This window comes from Nyctibius grandis, chromosome Z, assembly GCF_013368605.1.
Source record: "Nyctibius grandis isolate bNycGra1 chromosome Z, bNycGra1.pri, whole genome shotgun sequence".
NCBI classification, from domain to species: Eukaryota; Metazoa; Chordata; class Aves; order Nyctibiiformes; family Nyctibiidae; genus Nyctibius; species Nyctibius grandis.
In genome coordinates, this window is record NC_090695.1 from 56,608,068 (window position 1) to 56,625,333 (window position 17,266).

General features: G+C 38.1%; 1 protein-coding gene across 3 annotated transcripts in view; it reads right to left on the reverse strand.

Moving 5' to 3' along the window:
• The window catches only part of FER (FER tyrosine kinase), a 221,027-nt gene that overhangs the window by 108,410 nt on the left and 95,351 nt on the right, over positions 1-17,266 (reverse strand). For all 3 annotated transcript variants that reach the window (XM_068422476.1, XM_068422477.1, XM_068422478.1), the window contains 2 exons: positions 10,205-10,297; positions 1,334-1,537 (listed from right to left, as the gene is read on the reverse strand). In XM_068422476.1, the coding sequence (XP_068278577.1) occupies positions 1,334-1,537; positions 10,205-10,297 (297 nt within the window). The remainder of the gene's footprint in view (positions 1-1,333; positions 1,538-10,204; positions 10,298-17,266) is intronic.

The window sequence follows — 17,266 nt, forward strand, 5'->3', positions numbered from 1 at the left end:
CTACTTTCCACATACAATGATTTACACAAAATTATTTTGGTCACACCAAGTATACAATGTGCATTCATTTCTGCTGGGTCAGCATCAGAGAGCTTCGAGCATCTTGCAAGACTGTGTGTGTCCAGATACAGATCATTTTATTGCTCTTATTTTCTTATTCAGTACTTCAATACATCAAAATACTTTAAGGTCATAAAATCAAAATAAAATAAACACTGGCTTTGTGTAAAGGTTCACTACTACAAGGAAAAATCTAGGTGAAAATTAATGAAAACCCCAGGTGGACAAGTGCCCATAATCATTGATCCTACAGAAGCCTTCCAACTTCTATGAAGTTTGAAAAATATCACTGCCCCTCATCAAAAAGAAATAAACCAGGTACACAATATTGACTTCTCCCAGGCATGCTGCATCAGCTGGGGATTTAGACAAGCAAATTCCCTCAGTGTAAACATCATTATGTGACTAAATTTGTGTATTTTTCTATGTATGGGTGATTCTATTACAAGAGACTGAAATATGTTTTGGTATCATTACTGAATCAAAACTGAGAATGATTTGCTGCTATGTCATAGTTCAAGAAGAATTTCTAGTAATGTTATGAGAACTGTCATATTTTGAAATTCTGAAAAGTAAAAACAAAAATACATACATTTAAAAAAACAAGCAACACGTTAAGAAGAATACAAAGAAATACATTGTGTAAAAGCATACAAAAATTAACATACTGTTTAAAATGATCAATTTTTCCTAAGTTAGAGTAACAAGGGCATCAATTCTGGTCTTTAGAAGCATATATACTGGGCAAGATCCACAAGCATTTGCGTTACACTGAACAAAATAATACCCATAGGGCTAAAAAGAACATAAGCATCTCCAGTGCAACAGGGACTTCAATTCCCAACTATATAGAAACCAGCACAGATTACTGTCTTCTCCATGAAATGTTTCAATTTTTCAGGAAGCGGCAATGGAATCTTTAGAATCTGGATTAAAAGTAGCCTAATTAGCACCAACTATGAAAATGGGTTTAAAATGTACATGCATAAATTAGTAATAACAAGTTCTGGATTTCAAAACATTTACAGAAATATCTTGGCTTTTCAATATAAGCTAAAAGAGGTTGAATAACCTCATACTTCATATTTTTCTTTTGTTTCCCAAAATTACCTTTTCTCCTGATTTCAACACTGATGGCAATACTTCCAACAGCTTTCGTACTTTTATATAAAGGCTAAAGCCATTTGCTATAATATTATGTAGATCCTACATTGTTTAGCTGAAATTATAAGCTTCCTAACATTTAATATTCAGTACTATATCAGAGACGTACATCAGCATATTGTATGATAAAGTGTCTCCGTTGTCCATCTGAAAACACAGAAAGGACATATTCACCAGGTTTCCCGTGGCTCTCTCGCACCAAGAAGTCTCCTTGCTGTTTTAACAGCTCCTGGGCTTCTATTCTTGGAATTGCACCATGATACCAGTCTTGCTCAGCCAGTGGTTTCTCAGTGGTTGATATTACATCAAAGAACTTGGGAAAAATATTGAAGAAAAATGTTATTATGTTATTATGAGTTTACTTTTACAAGAAAAGCACGATCAACAATAACTTCCGTTTCTGTATCTAAATTATGTATTTCTATTAACAAACAAAATCAAGGCTTTATACAAAAGGCATACTGATCACCTTCTTTTCTATTACCTAAGAAATTAATATATAAAAAGCAGAAGTTTATGGAAATGTCCATAAAACCATGTAATATTTTTCACTTGGCCTGCTATTTTTTCCTAAGCTGTACCGACCAGCTCTTCCTCACACATTCTGATGTGCTATTAACAACAATTCAAAATGAACCATTTCTTTATCCACAGAAATTTCTCAGACATAAAAATATAAGAAATTGATTTTTACGAAGCATTTGAATTGGATAAATTGTTTTCATAGAATTCACCAATTGCATCCCAAATCAATTAATAGCTCTATGAGACATTGCTCTTAGCATTTACACTGTAGCACAAAATATACACCTTGATGTACTGTGTATGAACTTTAGAACAGAGTTTCTGAAGGCACAAAGATCGTAAGAAATTACTTTCATTGGCTATAAACGGAAGGTAATGAGTTTTAACCTACAATTTCACATATTAATTTTAACAAGCTTACACTGTTTAAGAAAACACTGAGGAGAACTTTATATTTTGTTCAATGGCCACTTCAGATTTATTTGTTATGGCTAGACAGACAAGCACTTACTTAAGCTGTACGTCATTCAAAATCGTTAGTGACAGAGCTCATAGAAATTCTCACTACCAGAGTGGTAAAGCTTTGAACAAAATAACACAGCGTGTACTGTATTGTGAGTTGAACAGATATGTGAATGTGTCCCAGGCAAGCCTGATGAATTGCTATTTAGATAACAGCACGAAGACTCACACCTCAATTAAGCACTATCAAACAGATACAAACAAAGCACATGATTCTGAATTAAACTCTCCTACTGCTTTGCCCTGATAAAATAAAAAAAGGTGAGATTTTTTGTATCATCAAAGATGATACAATATTTCCCCTATGGGGAAAGAGAATGGAAACACTCCATTGGTGCATGGAAGGGAAAAATTTGACATGATGCAGCTACGGGCAGCTAAGGCCACCTGCACCTTTAACATCTTCCTGAGGAGATGTTTAGGTTAAGATGACTCACCTAGCCAAAAAACACTAGGAATAATCTCAGACTCTCAGAGTGGGAATGAGTAGACCCAGGAAAGGGAATCTACTCATAACTTCTTGTTTCCCAGTACCTGTAATTCTTTAGCACTTTCATAGTAAAGTTTCTGGTATAAAAAATGCCTTTGTCTGATGCAAATGGTGGATGAGCCAACTAGGAGAGGAGCGCTGCTGGATCTGATCCTCACTAACAAGGAGGGTCTGGTTGAAGAGGTGAAGGTTGAGGGCAGCCTTGGCTGTAGCGACCATGAGATGCTAGAGTTCAGGATCTCATGTGGCAGGAACAGAATAGTTAGCAGAATCACAACCCTGAACTTCAGGAGGGCCAACTTTGGCCTTTTCAAGCAATTGCTAGGGGAAATCCCATGGGACAGGGTACTAGAAGGTAAGGGGGCCCAACATAGTTGGTTAGCGTTCAAGGACTGCTTCTTCCGAGCTCAAGATCAGAGCATCCCAACAGGTAGGAAGTCAAGGAAGGGTAGCAGGAGACCTGCATGGTTGAACAGGGAACTGCTGGGCAAACTCAAGTGGAAGAAGAAGGTGTACGGATCGTGGAAGGAGCGGCTGGCCACTTGGGAGGAATATAAGTCTGTTGTCAGAGGATGTAGGGAGGCAACTAGGAAAGCTAAGGCCTCCTTGGAATTAAACCTTGCAAGAGAGGTCAAGGACAACACAAAGGGCTTCTTCAAATACATTGCAGGTAAAGCCAACACTAGAGGCAATGTAGGCCCACTGATGAATGAGTGGGGGTCCTGGAGACAGAGGATAAAAAGAAGGCGCAGTTACTGAATGCCTTCTTTGCCTCTGTCTATACTGTTGGAGGCTGTCCTGAGGAGCCCTGGACCCCTGCGGCCTCAGAAGAAGTCAGGATAGAGGAGGAATCTGTCTTGGTTGATGAGGGCTGGGTCAGGGACCAATTAAGCAACCTGGACGTCCATAAATCCATGGGCCCTGATGGGATGCACCCGCAGGTGCTGAGGGAGCTGGCGGAAGTTATTGCTAGGCCACTCTCCATCATCTTTGCTAAGTCGTGGGCAACAGGAGAGGTGCCTGAGGACTGGAGGAAAGCGAATGTCACTCCAGTCTTCAAAAAGGGCAGGAAGGAGGACCCGGGTAACTATAGACCAGTCAGCCTCACCTCCATCCCTGGAAAGGTGATGGAGCAACTTGTTCTTGGTGCTGTCTCTAGGCACATCAAGGATAGGGGGATCATTAGGGGCAGTCAACATGGCTTCACCAACGGGAAGTCTTGCTCAACCAACTTGATAGCCTTTCATGAGGATGTTACCCGGTGGATAGATGATGGTAAAGCTGTGGATGTGGTCTATCGCGATTTCACTAAAGCGTTTGACACGGTCTCCCACAGCATCCTCGCAGCTAAACTGGGGAAGTGTGGTCTGGATGATCGGGTAGTGAGGTGGATTGTGAACTGGCTGAAGGAAAGAAGCCAGAGAGTAGTGGTCAGCGGGACAGAGTCCAGTTGGAGGTCTGTGTCTAGCGGAGTTCCGCAAGGGTCGGTTCTGGGACCAGTTCTATTCAATATATTCATTAATGACTTGGATGAGGGATTAGAGTGCGCTGTCAGCAAGTTCGCTGATGACACAAAACTGGGAGGAGTGGCTGAGATGCCGGAAGGCTGCGCAGCCATTCAGAGAGACCTGGACAGGCTGGAGAGTTGGGCGGGGAGAAATTTAATGAAATATAACAAGGGCAAGTGTAGAGTCCTGCATCTGGGCAAGAACAACCCCATGTACCAGTACAAGTTGGGGGCAGAGCTGTTGGAGAGCAGCGTAGGGGAAAGGGACCTGGGGGTCCTAGTGGACAACAGGATGACCATGAGCCAGCAGTGTGCCCTTGTGGCCAAGAAGGCCAATGGCATCCTGGGGTGTATTAGAAGGGGTGTGGTCAGCAGGTCGAGAGAGGTTCTCCTCCCCCTCTACTCTGCCCTGGTGAGGCCGCATCTGGAGTATTGTGTCCAGTTCTGGGCCCCTCAGTTCAAGAAGGACAGGGAACTGCTAGAGAGAGTCCAGCGCAGAGCCACGAAGATGATTAAGGGAGTGGAACATCTCCCTTATGAGGAGAGGCTGAGGGAGCTGGGTCTCTTTAGCTTAGAGAAGAGGAGACTGAGGGGTGACCTCATTAATGTTTATAAATATGTAAAGGGCAAGTGTCAAGAGGATGGAGCCAGGCTCTTCTCAGTGACATCCCTTGACAGGACAAGGGGCAATGGGTGCAAGCTGGAGCACAGGAGGTTCCACTTAAATTTGAGGAAAAACTTCTTTACTGTAAGGGTGACTGAACACTGGAACAGGCTGCCCAGAGAGGTTGTGGAGTCTCCTTCTCTGGAGACATTCAAAACCCGCCTGGACGCGTTCCTGTGTGATATGGTCTAGGCAATCCTGCCCTGGCAGGGGGATTGGACTAGATGATCTTTCGAGGTCCCTTCCAATCCCTAACATTCTGTGATTCTGTGATTCTGTGTCTGTCAGTTCCTGGCTGCCATTCTAAGTTATACCTCAATAGGTCTAGTTTAGTCCAGGATCCCGGTAGAAAACTGGAGAACATGTTTAAGAGCCTGACAGAGCCTCACATTCTCAGACATTGACACTAGGATCTACAGCCCTGGGTTCGTATCAGGAATAATTTTAGACATGAGATTTGAGGTCAGCGCTGTAACCAATAGACTCACCGCTAGAAAGAGTGAGTATGCCCTATTACAGATTTCGCTCTAATACAGATTCAGAGCTAGGAAGGACTATGTAAGAAATAACAAAAGCTTGAACAGAAAGTGCACAGTCAGAGTTTTTAGGAGCAAAAGATGTACTCCAAGGTACTGTGTTTATCAGCATAGTGAACTACTAAAAGCCCAAGATACTGTTTGGCCAGAACAGCAGTCATACATTTCAATTCCATCAACACCTAAATACTACTCAGATCAGAGCTGTCTACCACTGTTAAATGACACTAAGTCATTCTCTTTCAGAAATTCCTAAAAGAAAAAATAAGCTTTCAAAATGTTAGAGAATGTTATTTACTTGAACATTTATTGTTCAAAGGTGCCGAGTTTGACTTGTCAGAAACCCAGACCTCTGCTATGCTATCAAGAAATGTTAAGGGGTTCAGAGTAGCAAAGCCTTTGCCGCAGAAACACATTTCTACTTGAGAGGAAATGTTTCTAAGGATAAAAGGACAGTTCAAGGTCAATAAACTAGTTCATGGTCTTCACAAAGGAAGATATAAAAAAAAAAAAAAAATCTGACATGCAACTCATTTTATAGCTTACTAAAGAGGAAGACACCAGATAATAACACCTGCTTATGTCCGAACTGGGTCGAGTTTGAGTCACTGTTCAGACAATCATGATGACATCCCAGAATAAAACATCTTAAAAGCCTTTATGACAGAGAAAAAGCTCACGGAAGAACAAAAGAGCATTTCAGACACTGCTAACTATGGCATTGTTTATGACACTAACGTCAATCTTCCCCCTTCTTTTAAATTTGGTTAAACTAGTATTTACTATTTTAGAAGGAAACAGTGAAAATTCCACAAGGTATCCTCTGCTGATTGTCTCCTACCTTACATTACCTTTACTTTTCGTCATATACTATGAAGCAATCATAATCAAGGTGATTTCTTTGATGAAACAAGTAGTAATACTCATGTTTTGAATGTTATTAAAATTACACTATTTTTATGAACAAGTCTTCCGACTCCAACATATTTTCCGTATGTTACAATATTCATCCTGACTGGCTACGAAAGAAAACATAACTGAAAGCCCAGAAAGAGCAGTACAAATGCAAGACATGTAATCATTTTAATATTATTTCAATTCAGTTTACACCACTTAGTGCTAATGTTTCTACTGCATTTTGTAGTTACAATTAAATGGTTTAAATACAAGAGAGGTTAGTCTTTAAAGAAGGTAGAGGAAAAAAAGCTACCTGCACAAAATTAAATTCCCATCTCTTTTCTTTAAACTCTGAGTTTAAATATCAGTAAGCAACTTAATATGACTAATCAGATACCTGAAAGAACAAATTTGTATTCTAGCCCTCAACTTTTTACAGTTTCACTTGGGGGATGAGATCTCTTGCTCATTTGTATGTACACACTTATATAATTACTTAGTGATTCAACAGCTTAAATGAAGAAATATTTTTCCAAGATTTTTGTTGTTAATTTGACTGGAAGCTAAAAATAAAGAATTAACAAAATAATACAGAAGGAAAGGAACTCACACTGTTGAATTTCTACTCTCCCTCCCATCCCTCTCTTTTTTTTGCCTTTTCTTTTTTCTTCTAGATTGCCATTTACTGCCACATTTAGCTCATGGGTTATTTGCCAGGAGCGGTATTGAGGGGTGTGTGCCCTTATATACTTCACCACACTTTTCCTTCTGAGAGGAGGGAAATACCCTCCTATACTCCATCATGCTCCTTATGGACCTATTACTGTCCTCTTTACTTATTCTGAGCCCCCTCCTCTCTCTCTATTTAACAATACATTGAAGCAGCAATTTTTCTCCAACAGTAAAATGAAGCAGTCCCCAGCTGCTGCCCTTAATAAAGAGAAAAACTGAGCAAACAGTAGTGTGTTATTTCTAAGTCCAAAAAAATGAGATATTATTCCTGTACTTACATGGTCAATGAAAAGAAAATAATAATGGAATTAATATTTTATTAAACTAATAGCTTACTCAGTATTCTATTTTCACATATATTCTGAGCTAAAACTTTGCATACTTCCTTGTTTTCCATCTTTAAGCAAACAAAACATTTCGCCAAGACATTTTTTCTCTCCCAGTGTAAAAGAGAGGCACAGACACAAATGAGAAAGTAAAGCAATACATCTAGGTTGATAATTCGAGACAATTCCCTATGGAATATCCTGCCTTTAGGTTCAATGTACCTGGCTCATTCCCACATGCTAACATACCACATGAAACCAACATTAATTCTACCTATTATCCTACAAACAATAAAAATTTATCCTATAAACAATAACAGGTATCTGTGCCAAGCTCAAATGCCTCAGCAGCAAAAAAACCAGACAGAAGGCCAGAAGCTGGCATTCACAATGCAAATCATTTAGACTCTTCATTCAGTTCATTCATAGCACTGCATTACAGATACATGAAAGTTGCCCCTTTTCTTGTGTTTTCTCTCCTCACTTGATTAAACTTATGTTTCTTGCTATTATAGGAAACTGGCTTGCATTTGGTCCAAGAGAAGCCACCTGAATTCCTAACCCCTAACCTTGCTGTTTTCTGTTCAAACTATACTTTTTCCCCTATATTACCCTTTGCCTTCTCATTCTGAGAACATGTAAATTATTTAAGCGCTGACATGTAAAGTAACAGTTAAACACCTGGCTGCTTGTGGAAGAGGGTTTCTCTACGACTTTCTTCAGATGACACAAAAAAATCTGTTTTGTATGTATGTTATTATTATTTTATAATACACTTTCAATAATCGCTTTGTCTACTTTGTTGATGGGTAATAAGTTTTAAGTACCAGTTCATACATTTAGCAATAAGTGCAGTTATGTAATTGTCAGCAGGAAAAAGCTGAGTAGCTGACCACATTAAGAGCTAAGTACTAATTCATGAAGGAAATTTTAGCTGTGTATGCACAGTTAGCTTTTCTAACACACAAAAAATCGCTAAATCAAAACATAAAGTAGAACTGATAATTGTTTGGATTACATATTGACTTTGAAGCTCATTTAAGTGATAGTTTATTAAGAGTAAACCTGTTACTCAGATTTTACTTTCTGCCTGAAATGACCCAGTTCCGATATTACTTTTCCCAAACATATTCCAAGGCTTCAGCAACCCTATCTGCCATATATCTACACCCAGGTTTACACGAACTTCCATGGAATTATTAGCGATAAAGACTAGAATGAAAATCAAAATGGCACATACAGGTTATTTAAAATGACACTTGAATTAAAGCCAATGAAAATTTTGACACTGACTTCCTCTGATTTCAACTTAAATGTTGATCCTCTCCTGGAAATTTTTTCTCTTCAAACTTTTCTCTGAAGTAGTTTTAGGTAGTATTTTTATTTCTTTAAAAAAAATTGTAACAAGTAGTAAAACACACACAAATAGACAAAGTTGAAGGCTATGTCTCACGTACACAAAGAAGGGAGGTCACAGCAATATATATTTTAATATGATTTTAATATGAAATGTTGCATTTTTACATCAATTAGAAGTTTATAAACCAAAGATCATGATAATGCAGAGATTTCCTTCATCTCCAGGGATATTTTAATATTTTAGCATGGTTTTTCCTACTACTTTTCAAATATGTCATGCAACTTTAACATTTTTCATAGTAAAAGCATTCCTGTCCTAATTTTACCTCGTTATCATATTTATTATTCCATTCCTTTATCACTATATACATGTACATACACATATATGTATACGTATATATGCAATTGTAATCTCTTCTATACATTCTGAATATTGTTTAGCTTAAATAAAGTTTACCGGGTCCTTTAATGGGTCCTTGGATGCAATCCTGCAGCATAAAATAGATGGCCCATTCATTCTTAAGTTTTCTCAAAAACTCTATTTTGAGCTAATGTTTTGGGTGACAAGATCATAATTACAAGGCAGTTTTAAAAAGTTTTTAAAATTCTGCTCAACTTTTTTTGTGGTTTTTTTTTGTTTGGTTTTTGTTTGGGTTCTTTTTGGTTTTGATCTTTATGGTTTTTTTTTTTTGTCGCAAGTGTTGGGATGATCACCTGTTCCACTTCAGGAAAACAAAGGAGGAAGGTTTTCAAGTAAAATCTGACACCTCCCTAAGTAGGTGCTCAAGTATTCTAACTAGTCTTACAAGCTTCTACATGAAAACAAACACAGGTAGTAAAAAAGCAAAAGAAACAAAAAAGTTTCTGCAAGCCATTAGGGAACCTGAAGAAAAGCCAACCAGAAGTAAGAGATACTCAACAACCATTTTTAGTGAGGATTGAAGGCAGATGTATAATACCTAATTCCTTAAATAGTACCAGTTATTGAGTAAGTAGTAATAGCAAGAATAATAATAATAATATGCTTATATCCTGGCATCTTTATAGCAAATACGGGGAATATAATTCTTGCAACAATGGGTAAAACATGCATGACTAGCTGACCTACTACAGAATGTCATAATACACTGCATTTCCAGTAAATCAGACTCACTGGGAAGAGTACTCTTAAAAGTATAGCACCAGTCTGGGAGCTGCAGAGAACATACAAATTCTCTTTTTTTCCCTAAAGTGCAACAAGTTGTTCTGACATACTATTATGCCACTATATTATCATGTCTGTTGATCAATCAGAACAGTGTTTTTATAACATTATTTTAATGTAAATTTTGTCTATGTAGATGGAAATGCATGATGTTTCACAAAAAAAAAATCCTACTTAAGCTGAATGTAGTGCAGCACTACATTATCAATACTACTTACCGATGATGAGCCCAACATGGCTTTTGGAGACCTTATGATTCCAGCTATGGAATGACGTATAGTGTCAAATCTTGAGACTTTGTCCTTCTTGTCCTAGGAGAAAAAGCAGTATCTCCAGTGAAAACAAGTAAATTGGTATGATGATAGAATTATTGGAGAACATGGACTGTAGACTCCTGGATTTTATTTAAATAAAAGATAGGGGGTGAGTCTCTACTGATACAAATCAGTAAGCATCAACATCAGTGGGATTAAGCTAACTGATATCAATTTATCCGCTGACAAATTCTATAATTGCTTAAATATTTTGTGCAATTAAGTAACACTATTGTTAAGAGAACTGGAATTCTTTCATACCCCCAAAACAAAGGACATAATTCTCGGTTCTGATATACCTAATTTTTTAAAAGGACATTGATTTGAAACCATATATTAAAAAAACCCACAGCGTAAAACTCAAAAATACTTATTTACATTATCCGTACTTAATATATGGGGTTTTTTTCCCTTTTATCAACATGTTCTTCCCTAACAATACACCACTTGTAAATATTAATACCAATCAGTGCAAGTTATAGCATCCATTTGTTTTCTGGCACTAACGTAAACCACAGAAGCAGCCACTGTCTCGATTTTAAATTCTGCAAGAATTTAACTGGAACACTGAAACAGCCTTTATGCACCTCTAGTTCAGCACAAGTCAATGTAAATTCCAAGGTGCGCATAACTTGACTTAGTCCGAAGACTGTATATTTCCTAATCTCTGATTTACCATCAGTTCTCAAAATTAATACCAAAGAATCTTTAAAAAAATACAAAAATGTGTTTTTAACACTGACAAACTGAGCTTATTTCTTGTAAATCACTCTCAGAAACAGCCAAGGCATTTTAATGAGTGTTTGCAAAGTAATTAAACCTGAAGCAGAGAGATCACACATTAACAACCTCATTCTAATGAGTTACAGGTTATCTGAACTATAAGAAACTGATAATGGAGACAGACTACAACTGTTTGGTAGTGTTACAAAGAAAAATTACTTCCAAATTTAGGACATACACCCTTGACTGAAGAAACTGGAAATCTGATAATGTAATATCAGCTTCAGTTTATTCCAGGACTTCTGAATAAACAACAAAATCTATTCATTCTGTATATAGAATATAGGATACAGGTTAAACGTTGTCTTAGTAAAATAAATCTATTTGGTAGCAAAATTCTGCAATGTGCCTTAATTTGTACACTGTGAAAAAAGAGTGCAAAAAACAGTCAAATAGTCAAAAAAATAGCACGGAGTTTCTTAGTCACTAAAATACTCATTAACTACGTGCCCACTTACCCATCAATAACATTTTTCTTCCTTTTATCACTCAAGTAATATGTACACCAACTAATTTTCTTATAATAAAACACTCTGTGCTGAGTCCTGATTTTTATATTTATAATATTGATGAATTCAACTGGCTGCACCAAAAAAAACAAAACAAAACAAAACTCATTAACAACAGAGGGACACAGAGTCTAATTTTGCTTGCACGCTTGCTGGGTGTGGAATGATCCACTCATTTTACACATCTCTTCAGAAGTGAGCCATAAGATTTAACTGCAATTAAACGTTTAGTTCTTACGTGACAGGAAAAAATAAGTTACCAAAAAGATGCATGAATTCCATTACACTTCCCCTAAACAGACCCAGGAGTTTTCTTTCTATTTTACGCTAATAGTGTGCTTACCTAATGACATCAAACTACAAATAAGGTTCTGCATTCACCAGTTTCTCCCTACCGAAAAATGTTTTTAACAAGAGGGTTTTTTGATTCAAAGTACCAGAAAGACTCATGGAGTAGGCCCCACCAGAGGACTTCGATAAGCACCACCAAATGATATATAGAGGCCAATAGTCACATTAAATAGAATGAGCATTAAAATGCAGATTTAAGGGATAAATTTAGCTCAAAATGTAATGCATGCTTTGTTCAACTGCAATACTGTTTAGTATTTTCATAGCACTTTCTGTCTGACATAGTGAAACTACTCTGTATCTCACAGCAATGAAGACTCATAATTCGCCGGCACAGCAAGTATTATCAAACACATGACAAACAAAACTGCAGCCTTTACTGAGTTTATTTATACCATTTAAGTATTTTTAGAGGAACCTGAATAAAACTGAAGAGCAGCAACAGTGGTCTTTTACTGATTTTTTTTTGCCATTGCCCAGCTGCAGACCACCTTAGAAGGAACCATTAGATCTTGGAGGAAACCAGTTTTCACTGAGAATAGTATATTTACCAGTGTGAATAGATTTTTTTAATGCATATTAGGTATAAATTTTTTTCTAAACTACTGTAAGAATACAAGCCAGAACAGCCTATCTACTTTTTTTTAATATATATGTGTACAGTCTTATCAGTTAAGTCAGGGTGTTATTTTAAGTCTGCTTTCCAAAATAAAAGGAAATACACATCAGAGCTGTCTTTCAGTGATCTCCACCCTAGCCACATTAAATTTTGAATCTCTCAGCCAAGGCCCTCACAATTTAACAAGGGATTTAGAAGATGAAAGGATAATCTCAGGATATTAGGTTATTTAAAATTTCTGAAAGAAGCCAACAGAGCGCAGAGACTCTCTGTGTCCTCAGGAAGAAAAGTTCATTGTAATTCCACATAATACTCGTTCCAAGAAACATCAGACATCTGACTAACCAGCACAACCATGCTGGCTATGTAGTCACCACATACACTTCAGACAAACTCGTAAGCCACGTTACTATTTGACTAACAAACTTGAGAAGGACACTGGAAAAGAATTCTGAGTTCTGCATCAGAGATGCTGTAGAGAGCATTATGGAATAGCATGCTTGCTAGCATACACTATGCAGCTACTAAAACATATTAGCTGATTCAGTTTCATTTTAGTTTAAATGAATTCCTTTCAGAGATATTAGCAAAATGGTAGCACAATTTGTCACTTCCTTTATTTTATACTACACCAATTTCATTAAAATGAAAACTAATCTGTGGGCCATAATATTTTATGCAAGGACTGAATTACTGCAGAAGAAATTGTAGTTTACCATTAAGAAGCTAGATATGTATGAAAATATGTAACGTCATTAGAGAACATTTTTAATCTATTTCTTTGATTGTGTTTAAATGTACCTGCGGCACATGAGCATATCATACCAGGAATTATGAAAAATGCATTGACTGATATTTCCCTTTTAGGACTAGCCATATTTCTAATCACTCTCCAGAATGAATTAAAATGAATTTCCATGAGACTTCAGACTGGCATTTAGAACAGGTCATGAATTTTCTATCCATTAGACAGGTAACCTAGGAAAACTGCTGAAAATCCAACTACTTACCCTGGAACGATGCAAGACTGATGAACTTCTATATGGAATACAAACAGCTGTTTTACAGATGGGACTTCTTGTCATTATCCCCTTCGATAAATAATGCAAAGGACTACTGCTTTTATTTCCAAATAAAATAGAAAGGATTTACCAAGACAAAAAACATTTATTGAGAAACTGATTGACAGCGATTACTTGTAACCATCAGATTAAGAGTGCTCTGTCATATTTTACAAGCAACCAGTTGTGGATGCAGCAGTGTTATAATTCTTCTGCCACTAAACAAGGAATGTTGAAAGCCCTCTTCCCAATTGTTTACACCTCAGCCAGCCTTTTCATTCCTGTTCTCTTTTTCCTTCTCAACAGTCAAAACAATTACCTCAGCTCTTTTTTAAAGAGATGTCACAGAAGACAACAACCACTCTGGTACTCTAGATTTTACTTTCCATTTTTCTCTTCTGGCAAGATGCAGAGAGGAAAAGTAAAGCGTAAGAACTCAAAAAGAAGCACAGGATTCAGGCCAGTTGAAAAATGTAAGTGAAGCACTCCCTATTTTGCTTGAGGATTTCCTCAGCTGCATCGTTATATGTGAAATACAGAAAGCTGAGCTTCTGTGTTTTGTATGTTCACTTTGGGGAATTTTGTGCAACATGAGGTCCTGTCCATTTTAACGGAATCTCCACTAAAATTTAGCTTCTGTGGTCATGCACTACAACTGTTAGGGTCCTGTGGACAAAAATCTCCTTTTTGTCAGACATACAGCTCTGTCACTGCGCAAAATCACCACAGATCTTAGAGTGCATGAAAAATTATACAATACATCCAGAAGTGTGACACAATCAAAATGACAGGCCATAAGAATCATATTCGCAATGGTATTTTGAATGAATGTAAGCAAGACAAAGCAACAGGGAACAAGATAGGGCAAAAGTTTAAATTGAACTGCATAACGCAAAAGCCCAAAAGAGCCTTTTAGCTATATAAATCCAGAAAAATGGCTCTATCTTAAATGTTATTATAAAAGAAAAATAACCTAGGCTCTTTTTAAAAAAGTAAGGCAGTAAGAAACTGGAGATAGACCTAAGACAAAGATAAAACAGAACTAATGCTTCTGAGGGACAGGCAAATAGTAACACTATCTCTACTGATCAAAAGGTGGAAGATTAGCAATTAAGAGGGACAAGGGACAATGCAGCATATATTGAATATTGCTAAAAAAAAAATAGCCAGACATATACATATAGGTGATATAAATATGCCAATACTTTAATATTATTCCATTCAAAGAAAGACTGCCTAATGAGTCAGATATGAACCATCAGCATGGATACAGAAGTTGAATGTGGGCTTGCAAATGAAATTAGAGAACCTTCACAGGAAATTTATAGGAAATATGAGGAGGACTCTCCAACTGAAAGAGAAGACACTCTCATAAGACAAGGAGATTTCAATTAGAAGAACATAATGAGTGGTATCGAAAAGATGAGCATGATAGTACTGTTTCTGAGATTTGGCTAGGGAACTGGTCCTCAGCAATTTTGATGAAAACTATTTCAGTAAAGTACAAGAGCTTTAAGATAAACCAGAAGGGAGGAATTCCTGGTAGTTACTGCAAATGGTATGTTCAATGAACTTAGATAAAAAAGACATACCAGACAGTATCTGCCACAGCAATTAAGATGCTCTCTTTTTCGTGAAATGAATGCTAGCTTAATTTCTGGTTTGAAGACATGATTTCCCTCATGAAAAATGTACCAGAACAGCATTCTTCTTAAGGCTTCATATTCAGATAATGGGGAAAACAAGCAAAATTTTTGCTCTTAGAAGGCTATAGATGTCTGGCATGAGAATGGAGTTTTGTGATTTATAAGCAAGAGTTCTTCAAAGAAGCTTTAGAGAAAATAGTTTTCTGAAAATCATCCTCTGTATTAGTCATTTCAGCAGTGGAGATTAAAAGTTATTGAGGAGAGACCTCAAAAATATGCAATAAATTTGGACTATGACAATAACTCTGGTCTACTGATGAGCAGATATACTAACCACAAAATCTTTGTGTATCTGTTTCATAGGTATTAGCACATACTAAAGGAGATGTAAATGCTGACACATATTAAAACCCGAACATTCATTAGAACATGCCTGATGTCCCTTAAGTCTATGATTTGACTTCAGAAATAAGACTAACCTGACACCTCATAAGTCTCTTTTTCTCATCCATGACAGAACTGGGTATCTCAGAAAGACCACATGTAGAAAACCAGATAAAGACTCAAGCTATCTTTACCAAACAAAGCAGGATGTTTTAAACTACTAACATGACACTCACACAGGGAATGAGTTGCTGGCTGAATATAAGATAATTATTTGCGTTGAGCAGATCATCTATCTTCAAAGCACCTTCCCAGGAATTATAATACGCATTTCTTAGCTTGCTATTGTAGATATCTACAATTATCACCTCCATCCCTGGAAAGGTAACGGAACAACCTGTCCTTGGTGCTGTCTCTAGGCACATCAAGGATAAGAGGATCATTAGGGGCAGTCAACACGGCTTCACCAAGGGGAAGTCATGCTTAACCAACTTGATAGCCTTTTATGAGGACATAAGCCGGTGGATAGATGATGGTAAAGCTATGGATGTGGTCTATCTTGATTTCAGTAAAGCGTTTGACACGGTCTCCCACAGCATCCTCGCAGCTAAACTGAGGAAGTGTGGTCTGGATGATCGGGTAGTGAGGTGGATTGTGAACTGGCTGAAGGAAAGAAACCAGAAAGTGGTGGTCAATGGGACAGAGTCCAGTTGGAGGCCTGTGTCTAGCGGAGTCCCTCAAGGGTCGGTACTGGGACCAGTACTATTCAATATATTCTTTAATAACTTGGATGAGGGAATAGAGTGCACTGTCAGCAAGTTCGCTGATGACACAAAACTGGGAGGAGTGGCTGACACACCGGAAGGCTGAGCAGCCATTCAGAGGGACCTAGACAGGCTGGAGAGTTGGGTGGGGAGAAACTTAATGAAATATAACAAGGGCAAGTGTAGAGTCCTGCATCTGGGCAGGAACAACCCCATGTATGAGTACAAGTTGGGGACAGACCTGTTGGAGAGCAGCGTAGGGGAAAGGGACCTGAGGGTCCTAGTGGACAGCAGGATGACCATGAGCCAGCAGTGTGCCCTTGTAGCCAAGAAGGCCAATGGCATCCTGGGCTGTATTAGAAGGGGTGTGGTTAGCAGGTCAAGAGAGGTTCTCCTCCCCCTCTACTCTGCCCTGCTGAGGCCGCATCTGGAATATTGTGTCCAGTTCTGGGCCCCTCAGTTCAAGAAGGACAGGGAACTGCTAGAGAGAGTCCAGCGCAGAGCCACGAAGATGATTAAGGGAGTGGAACATCTCCCTTATGAGGAGAGGCTGAGGGAGCTGGGTCTCTTTAGCTCAGGGAAGAGGAGACTGAGGGGTGACCTCATTAATGTTTATAAATATGTAAAGGGCAAGTGTCACGAGGATGGAGCCAGGCTCTTCTCAGTGACATCCATTGACATGACAAGGGGAAACAGGTGCAAGCTGGAACACAGGAGGTCCCACAGAATCAGAGAATCACAAAATGTTAGGGATTGGAAGGGACCTCGAAAGATCATCTAGTCCAACCCCCCTGCCGGGGCAGGATTGCCTAGACCATATCACACAGGAACGCGTCCAGGCGGGTTTTG